Genomic DNA, 12,623 nt, shown 5'->3' with positions numbered 1-12,623 from the left:
GTTTTCTTATTTTGATGGAGTCCAGTATCTCCCTGCTGTTCCCTATTCTTCTTAGGACTTCTTCATTCGTTATTCTGTCTCTCCAGGAGATTCTCAGCATTCCTCGATATGTCCACATCATGCTTCCAATGCTTCCAATCTATTATTACAAATATTGTTTATTAAGAGTCCATGTCTCCACACCATACAAAAGAACAGAAAATACATAAGACTGTAGTACTCGTTTTCTAAGCTTAAGCTAATTTCTTAAGCGTTCATATTATTGAATGCACTTCTAGCCTTTTCTATTCTAACTATGATTTCTTTTTTTTTAATGTAATTATGTTTATTTACAATCTACATCATTAAAAGAGTATTAAGTAAATTTGTTCCATGTTTTTGGGCATGAAGAAGAGACTTCCAATGATGTCTCATCTTATTCTATTTATGTTTAAGTTTTAAAATATGTCCTGAGGCCAGGTTCTATCTAGTCTCCTTGTGGCAAGGCCATTATAGAATAATTCCCTTACTAACTCATTGTCATGGTGAATGGTATGCTCATTTTGTGACTCCGTGGCTCGATGGATTTCTTCTCTGATGAAAGGTATATTTAAGTCTTCGTGAAATGTTTGATTGTTTAAGTACCATGGTGCATTCACTATTGATCTTAGAACTTTAGACAAATCTTTGGATGATATTCAGTGATGTTAACTTTGCACAGCCCCAGAGGTGTAGTCCGTAGTACGTAGTACCAAATAGGTTTGAGTATTGCTTTTTACAGAAGAATTTTGTTTTGGATGTTGAGTTTTGATCTGCGCCCAAGGAGCCAATACATTTGCCGGAATCTCAAGTCTAGCTGTCTTCTTTTGGTTTGGATATGTTTTTTCCAAGTAAGACGTTGGTCAAGATGGAGGCCAAGGTATTTAGCGTCTGTTACTGTTGGTATTCGTACATTTTCCATTCTTACAGTGGGCATGTGTTGTGGCGGTTGGTAAACGTTATTTGAGATGATTTTGTTTTGTTTACTTTTGTTCGCCATTTTGTGTACCATTCACTGAGTATGTCCAGATGGTGTTGCAGGTCTTGTGAGGCTTGTATGAGATCTTCATTTACAGCTATTATTGCTACGTCATCACGAAAGAAGCGATCGTAGTATTATGAGACTCTGGTCAGAGCCTATTTTACTTCAAATCAGGCCTGAGGCACTACACAATTTTCGGGCCCCTAAATATGATTTAATAATAATAATATTAATACCTTTTTTAAATGAAGTCATTATTTAATAGAAATATAGTTGCACCAGAAATTAAAATTTTTATTAACAATAAATAAAATTTATATTTAAACAATTAAACATTGTTTAAATACAGTTTGTCGCATTTAAGATGAAGACAGCTCTATATTTTTGCTATCAAAATAACTACAGATTTGAAGTTTTGCACAGCCATACAGGTTGAATGTTCACATTTTTTAAGATACTCAGCTGAAATTTAAATTTTAAACGCAGCCTACTGCGACTCCAGAAACAGGGTAAATTGTCGATATTTTGCTTCGCGTTAGAGATATCGTAAAAAGTTATTTGAAAAAGTACTTCCAAATCTTATTCTAACCTCACATACCAAATTGCATGGCAAAATTTACATTTTTTCAGTATTCGTAGTCAGGACTCAGGTACTTTTTTCAGGTATTCATCTCAGCTGTCCCGAGATGCATCTCGAGCCAGCCAATTTTAAGTTTTAGGGCCCTGGCTATAAACAATGAAAAAACTAAAAGTGCAAATTTTGTCATAAAATTTAGTATGTGGGGTTAGCATAATATTTGGAACAACTTTTTTAAATAACTTTTTCCCTCTTCGTGGAGTCGCAGTAGGCTGCGTTTAAAATTTAAATTTGAGCTGCGTAACTTGAAAAAAAATGTGAATATTTAACCTGTATGACTGTACAAAACTTCAAATTTGTATTTATTTTGATAGCCAAAATATAGGGCTGTCTTCATCTTAAATTCGACACACGGTATATATGTCATTTCCTTTTGTAAATAATTTGGTCGTTGAACCATAAAAGGATGGACCGTTCTTGGACAAAAATTTAATGGTTGCTATTATTCGTTGAAGCACGTTTCTCCAATTATGCTTTTCTTCTAAACAACTTTTTTCCATTAATTTTACAATTTGCCCTGCTGTACTATTTCTCTTGACTAATGTACCAATTGATGAAATATGTTCAGCAGATCGCTCAGGTTGAATAACTAACTGTCCTATTGATATTTTTCCAGTCATTATACCCATCGAAAGTTAGAACAACTACAATTTTCGTGGAAATCAGTTTACAAACGTAACAATAAATACGGCTAGGTTAGCTTTCATTTTATAAAAATCACAAATGTCTGATTTTATTATTTTCCAGGTATGCAACACATTCACTAATTTTATAAATACAGTGATGAGCGCGCTAATAACCGACAAAATAGCTCAAAAGATGGAAAACATAATACATTGCGAAACAAAAAGAGATGAAACTAGTGGAGGTGGAAATTATCGTTATAAACGTCTAAAATAACTACATTACATAGTTTCTCACCTTTAGACGTATCAGAGGAGTACGACAATTATTGTCATTGTGACAGTAGAATTTTATAAAATACTCTCACAGACGTCTAAAGGTGAGAAACTATGTAATGTAATGTTAATTAACACGTTTATAACGATAATTTCCACCTCTTCTAGTTTCATCCATTTTTGTTTCGCAGTGTATTATGTTTTCCATCTTTTGAGCTATTTTGCCGGTTATTAGCGTGCTCATCACTGTATATTAAAGCAGTCGATTATTTATAAAATATTGTTGAAATTTGAGATTTACATGTTTTGGCCAATCCCCTATATCGCTAGGAAAAGAGTTATTGACATTGTTTTCTATAGGAGATGACGAAGATGTACTTGTGACGGAGGAAGTCGCTTGAAAATCAACAGTGGAGTCATCATTTATCATTTCCTCTTTGTAAAATTAAAGAATTTTGAAAATTTATTTTGTTATTGCAATAAAAAAAATTTTGGTATTCTTTCCGGGCCCCATTAAAATGCGGGCCCGAGGCAGGTGCCTCACGGGCCTAGTGGTAAAATAGGCCCTGACTCTGGTATATCGGCTGTGTAGAGTGAGAAAAGCAGCGGCCCGAGAACACTACCTTGCGAAACTCCGGAGTTAATAGGACAGAGGCTGGATTGTTGGTCTTTGAATTTTACAGAGTATAATTTGGTATAATCGTTTGTTTCTTTAATGTTTTTCCCTAAATAGTTTTGAAATGTTAATGTAATGAAATGTAAATGTTAATTCTGAACTCGTTCTATCGTTTTATTATTTACGTGTAGATTGATGTGTCTACTATTTTTCTTTGATAAAACCATGAATTTTGTTTTATTTAAGTTTAGTGACAGACCACTGGGCTGTCGGAATTTTCTGTTTAGTCGAGATACTTAATGGATCATTCATCCTTCTTTAATAATCCTGATCTACTAAAATCTGATGGAGATGGTGCTTTTCACATTAAATTAATAATTGATCGAATTATTAAAGGAAGACACATTGGTCTATATTTTCAAAAAATTAAAAGAAAAGGTGAATTATTATAGGCAGAGTTATTTTATTTCCATTCTTAAAATTGTTGTTCATTATATTTTTTATCAAAAAATGGTATTCTTATAATACTTATTCTATTTAGAAAGTTCAATAAAGAACAAATACATTTCATTCTTCATTGGAGAAAGTTTGGTAAAAATAAACAACTGAACTAGATAATATTTTATTTTCAATAGTAGTTATGAGTAAAGATAACGTTGTTTATACAGGGATGGAAGAGAATAAAGTCATTGGATTATATCGAAATGATTTGAATATGAAATATGGCTAATATTATTGTTAAATGATACTGCCATCGAAATAATAAAATTACTAGTGGTAGAAAATTTATAATAAAAAGACTCGTGATTTGGCGATTAAACAAAGTACAAGAGAAAAATATATAGAAAGAAAAAGTGATATAAAGAATAGCAAGAATTTTACGTTCCTTGTCCTCCAATTTATGTGTATATAACGAATTTAGATACACATCATAGAATAGGTAATTAAATTTACATTTGTACATTATGCAATCCAATTCAAGCAGATGTCTATTTTTTATATTATTCTAATTCTATTAACTCTTTGGTTGCCATTACGAAGTCCTTATGGACGCTTGTGTATGCTCTGCGTAGACAGAGACAGTCTTGTACTACGCACCTGATGGTCTGTTTCGCAGCACCGCAATCGCAGAAAGGCGACAAACCTGTAGAGGGAGTCGACGTATCTTCCGCTTCCGCAGTTTGTTTTAACCCTACGGCTAGACGAGCGACAATTACTGCGCTGTTCTTCTTCTTTAAGTACCGTGCCCAAATTTTTAGGCGTGGGTAGCTTCCATAACAATTTGCCGATATCGTTCTCGATCTTGTGCGGCATGTAACAATTGATCTGCTGATAAGCCAGTCCATTGACGAAGGTTTCGGAGCCATGAATATTTCTTTCGACCAATTCCTCTTTTTCCGTCGATCTTTCCATTGAGTATTGACTGCAGCATCCTGTATCTGCTACCTCTCATTATATGCCCCATATTCAAGTTTTCTCTTTTTTATCATCTTCATTAAGTCACATTCGCCTTGACCTACTCTGTTTAAGACTTCTCTGTTTGAAATGCGTTGAACCCAAGATATTCTGAGCATTCTACGATACGACCACATCTCAAAGGCTTCTAATTTGTTCATCATGTTAACCTTCATGATCCAGGTTTTACATCCATATAGTAATACAGGATACACATAACATTTTAGGAACTTGATTCTTAGTTGTAAATTCAGCTGAGAGTTGCTCAGAATAGATCTAAGTTTCATAAATGCTCCTCTTGCAATTTCTATACGAGTTTTAATTTCTTCATCCGGATTTAGTGTCTCGTTTATCCAACATCCTAGGTATTTAAAATGGTTAACTTTTGTTATTGATTCATCACTGACAATTAGTTGCATAGGGCCGACGTCTTGTTTACTAACCACAAGTAACTTTGTCTTTGTTGCATTTATGTTAAGTCCGTTATTGGAGCATTCTCTAGTGACTCGATCAATAAGGAATTGAAGATCTTCGATATTTTTAGCCATGATCGCGGTGTCGTCTGCATATCTGATGTTGTTAATAGTTTCTCCCCCGATTCGAACTCCACATTGTCTTTCCAAGACTTCATTAAAAATTATTTCTGAGTATACGTTAAACAAAGTTGGGGATAACACACAACCCTGTCTGACACCTCTTTGGATGCAAATTTTGTCTGTTTCTTTGCCGTCTACCAGAATAGAAGCTTCTTGATTCCAATATAGATGTTGTAAAAGTCTCAGATCTTTATCATCTATTCCAATCATTTCTAGATATTCAAACAACCTATCATGTTGAACTCTATCAAACGCCTTCTCAAAATCTATAAAGCAGACGTAAATTGGTTTCTGTACTTCCCATGATCGTTGAAGTAATGTTAACATTGAGAACAAAGCTTCCCTTGTTCCCAATCCTTCTCTGAAACCGAATTGTTTGTTTCCCATTGTCTCTTCACATTTCTGCTTGATTCTATTAAGAATTATCTTAAGAAGTAGCTTGAGAGAGTGGCTCATGAGACTAATTAGTCTAAAGTCTTTACATGATGATGTATTATGTTTTTTTGGGAGTGGAATAAATGTAGACTCCAACCATATCTGTGGCATCATTCCAGTCTCGTATATATGGTTATAAATGTTTGTTAATTGTGAGACATTATCGTCATCCAGAAGTTTGAGCCAGTCTGATGGTATTTGGTCAGGGCCTGGAGATTTCCCATTTTTGCTCTGTTTGATGGCTTTCTCTACTTCCGCTTTTAAAATACTAGGACCAGTATTCGTATACTTTGTGGTGTTAAGTGGTGGCCTTGTATCCAGGAAGAGCTCTTTTATATAGTTAGTCCATTCTTCCTTTTTTTCATCCAAGTCGAGAATTATGTTACCTTTGGATTATGTTACCTTTGGAGTTTCTCATAAAGTGAGGAGTTCTTTTTCTCTGAGTGTAGGTAATTTCTTTAAGCTTTTTATGTATATTAAACTCGTCATGTTTTCTTTGTAGTTCTTTCATTTCACGACATTTTTGTTCCATCCAGTCCTCATGCGCTGTAAGAGCAGTAAAATGAAGCTCGAAAAATGGGTCCTACACTGAGTATAGTCACTATATTTACAGCGCTGTCTGGCCATCCACTATGTATAAGCCTCATTACATTTGGCAAGTTTACTGGCTGAAAGTACTTGTGGCCACTAAACTTTCCATGTGTAAACAACAGAAAAGTGCTGGCAAGTGCACTTTCCTGTTGTTTACACATGGCAAGTTTAGTGGCCGCAAGTACTTTCAGCCAGTAAACTTGCCAAGTGTAAATGAAGCTATACTCACTATAGAACCCATTTTTCGAGCTTCATTTTACTGCTCTTACAGCGTTTTAATTGTCGCTCGTCTGGCCGTTGGGTTAGAGTTGCCCAAATCTACGAGGCGTTCAAATTCGTCAGATGTGTCTGATGTCCAATAGACTAAAGTAGATAATGTGGATCTGTTTTGCTTTCCCATTCTTCTCTCCATCGGTCATTTAAGTCAAACTTGGCATGATGTACCGCTTGAGCGGTTTTTCGAGGAGTTAACCCTGGATCGGAAACGGTTTCCAAGAATAGAGGGAATGTCGTTCTAGAAGTTGACGATTATCCATAATATTATTGTATCCTTTAACCAATACGTGTTCTCGGCGCAGGTTGGGTGGACTATATGTTATTAAGAGTGGGTAGCCACATTGTGGGGATGGGCATAATTGTGCCTTTAGCTGAGTATCAGTCAGGTGTGTATTGATTGTGTTTCAATGGTTTGTTATTAAAATACACTCGTAATTATGTGTTTGCGAGAATAGATAGATCATTCCTGAGAGTGTTTTCTGTAGATTCTAAAGATTGATGGTGAAATGAAAGAAATTAATATCAACACAATAGGACAAATATGAAGGATGTCCTAAAATGAGAGATAGTGTATAACATATATGATGCTGGATTCAAATATGAGAACTCGTAATTTCAATTTAGAAAATGCTATTCAAATGTACTAAGAATTTATTAAAGAGAGAAAAACAAATATCATCAAACAAACTAGAACATAAACAGAAAAGAATAAACATAAATAAAATCAAAGAACTACAATATTACTTACTGGTTACTATAAGTCTTTCCAATGTCTGTGTATATTATTGTCCATTCAACTCACTACCACGTAGATCCCGAAGTTAGAGATGTGGCGATGTGGCAATCATGAGGTCTAAGGCTACTAAATGAACGATGCGAAAACTTTTAACACATTGGTTTGCACCAAAAGGACAGTACAAAAAGCGGGACAAGACGGATTGTCTTGTCCCGCTGGACGGGTTGGAGAGCACTTTGTAAATGTGTGTAGAATAAATCCTTGATGGATTTCTGAGGACTTCTGCCAAAAGATGTTGCCCCGTCTCCGACTTAATTTGCTCTGATTGTAGGCGGGTGCCTGGTGCTTGGGGAGTCTTTTTTGAAACTTCTTCTGGGGTCTGTCTTTTAGGCACACATTAACACCAAACACTGTTGCCATTTTTATATTTACAGACTTGGCGAATTATTGTCAAAAGTGGAGTTATGTACATTGTCTATAAAGGGGCAAGTACAGAACCTTGTAGAAGGCCATTATTAAGTTTAAGATATAAAATTCACAAAATACACCGATACTGAGCCAAAGAGACATATTATATTGCAAGCGGGTGGAAAACATGTTACTCCATTTTAATATGTTACTCCATATGTTACAATTAACATGTTACTCCATAAACGTACTTTGTTAATTGAACGTGAAAAGTCCATAGAAGACAATAAGTAAACATAAATTGTTTTCTCATTGTAAATAAAGTAGTTATGAAGAAACTGCCGAAAAAGACAACAATGTTTTGCTTATCGAAAAATTTGTTATAGACCAGGGCATCTGTAAAAATATTAGTACCTACATTTGGATGTTGAGAGGTGACTTATATTTTTTTGCAGAAATTGCTTGAAAATTACTGATATAATAATATTTGAGTTATCCTCACACTCAAAAAGGTCCGGAACATTGTTTAAATAATCAAAATGTCAAAAAATGAAGGAAAATTCGATTTTTTTCTTTGTTTTTTGATAAACATGAAAGTTGCGTAATTAAATTTCCTACAATATAGGAGTAGTTAAAAATTTTAAAAATTGTCACCCTTGTTGCAAAGCAGCAATACTTGCGAAAAAACCATAAAAAACAATTATTCGCATTTTACGTTTTTCAACGATTTATGCTACACTTAGGACCTTTATATTTCACCCAGAAAAACTTTTTATGATTTTATGCAAACAATACTGTAAATTTCATTAAGATCGGTTTAATAGATTTTGCAAAATTAATTTTGCAATCCAGCTTTCGCAAATAAAATTCATTGTTTTTAATGTTGCAGGACTGAAAATAAAGCAGACGGCCAGTTGAATTTTTTTACATATAGAAGAATAAGGTAACTTTTATTTGCAATTTTCAAAATTAAAATCGGTTAACTACCACGGCATCAGGAATTTTTTTAAATAAACAATAATTTTTGGTGCTAACGCGCAGGACAGCGGATACGTTTGTTTTGATTGGGCATTCCAATGACCTTTGATAATGATTGATAAATTTTAATTTTTAGTACATTTCGATATAAATAAATACATTTGTTTATTGCAAAATAAAAACACATACTCTGTCCTTTGAAATTACACTTTTTTTAGCAAAAACTTTCTTTGTTCATATATTTTAACTTAGGGAATAAAAGTTTATTCTTTCTAAACATATGCAATTGTTTAAACGCATATCAAATGTAATTAATAGAGCTTTGGACAATAAACAGTATTGCACAGCAGCCTTTCTGGACATCAGCCAAGCATTTGATAAGGTATGGCACCCAGGATTACTTTATAAAATCAAAAAATCCCTACCCAACAAATACTTTGACTCATTAAAATCATATCTAAATCACAGAGAATTTGAAACTAAAGTGGAGGATGAACTATCAAACCGTAACAAAATTCAATCAGGAGTCCCACAAGGTAGTATATTGGGTCCACTTCTTTATGTACTGTACACATCCGATTTACCAACCTCTCCACAAACCACCATTGGAACTTTCGCTGATGACACAGCAATATTTGCAACTGAAGAGGATCCAAGAGCTGCAGTATTAAAACTTCAAGAACACCTGGACCAAATTGGACAGTGGTTAAAGAAATGGAAGATAAAAGCTAACGAAACTAAGTCAACACATATAACTTTCACACTAAGGAAAGACCAATGCCCAAATATTAGCCTTAATCAAGTCAACATACCACAACAGAACATCGTCAAATACCTGGGGCTTCATCTTGATTCTAAATTAAACTGGAAACAACACATTTTAAAGAAGAAGAAACAAATTGAGTTGAGAGTGAAAGAAATTAATTGGCTTATAGGTAGAAAATCTCGACTCTCAATTGAGAACAAACTGCTGATTTATAAAACAGTCATCAAACCTATATGGACGTACGGTATAGAACTATGGAGTTGTGCCAGCAAATCAAACACAAAAATTATCCAAAGAACTCAATCAAAAATTCTACGCACCATCGCAAATGCCCCGTGGTACATTTCCAACCAAACTCTTCATACAGACCTAAACATCCCGTTAGTCAGCACAGTAATTCAAGAAAGAGCCAACAGACATCACGAGAAATTGGAAGACCACCCCAACCAATTAATATTACCATTACTACAGCCACTAAACAACAGAAGATTGCGAAGATTATGGCCCATAGATCTTCGCTGAAACTGAGGTGAAACCGCTGGGTGATGTACCTCATAACGCCATTTTAGTGTACAATAATACATTGATATATGTTATTGTACTTGTTATCAAATTAGCTTATAGAATATGTAATTCTGATTGTTAATAAATGCTTACAAAAAAAAAATATTTTACAAACAATAATCAAATTAGTTTGATTTTTATGGAATTAAAATATTAAAATACAACAAAATATAGAGTAAGAAAATAATATATTAGATAAAGATTGGAAGACATTTTGGTGGAAATCAACTTGTGTGAATGGAACACCGCTGTCCCGCGCGTAGCACCAAAAAATTAATGTTTATTTAAAAAAATTCGTGACGCCGTAGTAGTTAACCGATTTTAATTTTGCAAATTGCAAATGAAATGTACAGTATTCTTCTATATGTAAAAAAATTTCAACTTGCTTTATTTTCAGTCCTGCAACATTACATTTTGAAAAAAATAATTTTTTTTTGCGAAAGCTGGATTGCAAAATTTATTTTGCAAAATCTATTGAACCGATCTTAATGAAATTTATAGTATTGTTTTATTATATCATAAAGTTTTTCTGGGTAAAATATGAAGGTCCTAAGTGTAGCATAAATTATTGAAAACCGTAAAATGCGAATACTTGTTTTTTATGTTTTTTTCGCAATTATTGCTATTTTGCAACATGGGTGACAATTTTAAAATTTTTAGCGAATTCTATTATTGTAGGAAATTTAATTACACAACTTTTATGTTGGTACAACTTTTCTCGGAAGTGAATACTTTTAAAGTTATAATCAAGAAACGAAGAAAAAAATCGAACTTTTCCTTTATTTTTTGACATTTTGATTATTTAAACAATGTTCTGGACCTTTTTGAGTGGGAGGATAACTCAATTATTATTATATGAGTTGATTCCAAGCAATTTCTGCAAAAAAATATGAATCACCTCTCAACGTCCATCTCAAAACAGATGCGCCTGGACTATTAAGGCGACAAATAAATTCAGTAGTCATTACAAAAGACCTATGTATGTATGTATACCTCGTCCAATTTACTTACCGTTGCACGTCATCCGCGCCATAGCCTGTGACACGATACCAACACGAAATATCTAGACGGTAGGTGTGTTCCCCTTTAGAATCGTTTTGATTCTAAAAAAGAACACACCCATCGCCTAAATATTTCGTGTTGGTATCGTGTCACAGGCTATGGCGCGGATGACGTGCAACGGTAAGTAAATTGGACGAAGTATATCTACTTATAAACTGAATACATTCTTAATCATTATTACAAATTTCTAAAATTAAATAACAATTAAAAAATAGATTTCCCAAGTTTCATTGGAAAATGGTTAAAGTGGGGGTGTCAGTCATTTTTACTAAACATTGTATTTTCTGTGTTTTGCGTGTTGTTAAGTTTAAAATTTGATAATACTGGAAGTAGATAACTGCAATACGCTGTGGTCTAACCAGATTTGAAACCGTCATTTCCTTTATCTTTTAATGTTTCAGGTTAAAATAATTCTTTTACTTTAATAATACCTTTATATCAATAATACATTCTCGTTTAAAAGACAAAAACAACCAATCAACCTGTTGCAGCAAATTATGCAAACGACGGATTTTCCCGTCACTACTTAAATTATACCAAGGTGGACTTTCAACTTAATTAGTTGCCCGTATTTATACAGTTTATTCACTTCGACGAGTATGCTAAAATACATTTCTTTTCACAACAAAGTAGTAAACTAAATTCCCAATTAAAAGCAGTCCACGTTTGCTCAGTCTATAGCATGGACTTATCTAAATTGCCGATGATAAACTTGCTGGAAGTGTATTTTGACATCTAATGTTGTTCAGTACAAAATTGTACAATCGTACATCAGTTAAATAAGATATTTGGTTCAGTTCAGTGCGAAGGTGAACGTGAGTGCTCGCGCTATCTATGGTTTTCAGTAGTTCGGCTGTTGAAGTGTATTGGTGCTTAAAATTTGTGTAATTTTTGATACGAGTGGACTAACTATGTCGGACGAAGTACCGTTATTGGATGATGAGGATGAAGGGTAATAAAATATTTCATTTATTATTATCACATTACGTTATTTGAACAATAAATTATGCTCACCATACAAGTTATAAATATGTAGATATAATACTCCTGGAAATTGTAACTATTTTCACTTAAAGTCCTTTTTTTATTAACCCTTACAGGACCAACCTTTTATTAGAAAGAGCGAGGACCAAGGGGGTCAATAAATGTTCATACAAATAATCAAAAACATGCTTGTTTATTTAAACTAATTTAAAATAACACTTACAAATAAAAAAGTATTTCTGGACGTTAACACACCTTACAAAAGATAAGAATTTATATAATTTATCCGGAGTCTTCGGCTTCAGTGGAATTGGCATCATCGTAGGATGCAGAAACTTTTGACTTCTTGCTGTGCATACCGCATACATACTTCTGGCATTTTAAACAAACTGTGGTTGTTTTTGCCAATTTATTGGTCTTTTCTCTTTTGCAACATGAATGGTCGTCCCTTTCCATTTTGGGATGGTGTTGAAGGTACTGTCCACCGTAAAGTTTTTATAAAAGTAAGAGGAAGTGAATTAAATTTTAGAAATGCTAATTATGGCATCTAATAGAGCATTAGTACGCCAACAACTACTAATTGTTTGAGATTTTTAGGAACAAAGGAATTTAAAAAATCG

General features: G+C 33.7%; 1 protein-coding gene across 6 annotated transcripts in view; it reads left to right on the top strand.

Annotated features, from left to right (window-relative positions):
* Positions 1-12,623, top strand: part of LOC114328265 (copper-transporting ATPase 1) — a 204,074-nt gene that overhangs the window by 61,959 nt on the left and 129,492 nt on the right. Inside the window, exon 1 of one of the 6 annotated variants that reach the window (XM_050647283.1) lies at positions 11,646-11,942. The exons of 4 other annotated variants lie outside the window; for them this stretch is intronic. In XM_050647283.1, the coding sequence (XP_050503240.1) occupies positions 11,931-11,942 (12 nt within the window). In that variant the 5' untranslated portion in view covers positions 11,646-11,930. Of the gene's footprint in view, positions 1-11,645; positions 11,972-12,623 lie in introns of those variants that run through there. One more of the 6 variants, XM_028277072.2, reaches the window with a different exon arrangement.

Source organism: Diabrotica virgifera, chromosome 3 (assembly GCF_917563875.1).
Source record: "Diabrotica virgifera virgifera chromosome 3, PGI_DIABVI_V3a".
Classification (NCBI taxonomy): domain Eukaryota; kingdom Metazoa; phylum Arthropoda; class Insecta; order Coleoptera; family Chrysomelidae; genus Diabrotica; species Diabrotica virgifera.
Note: the sequence above shows the minus strand (reverse complement) of the source record. Positions and strands in the feature narration are given on the sequence as shown.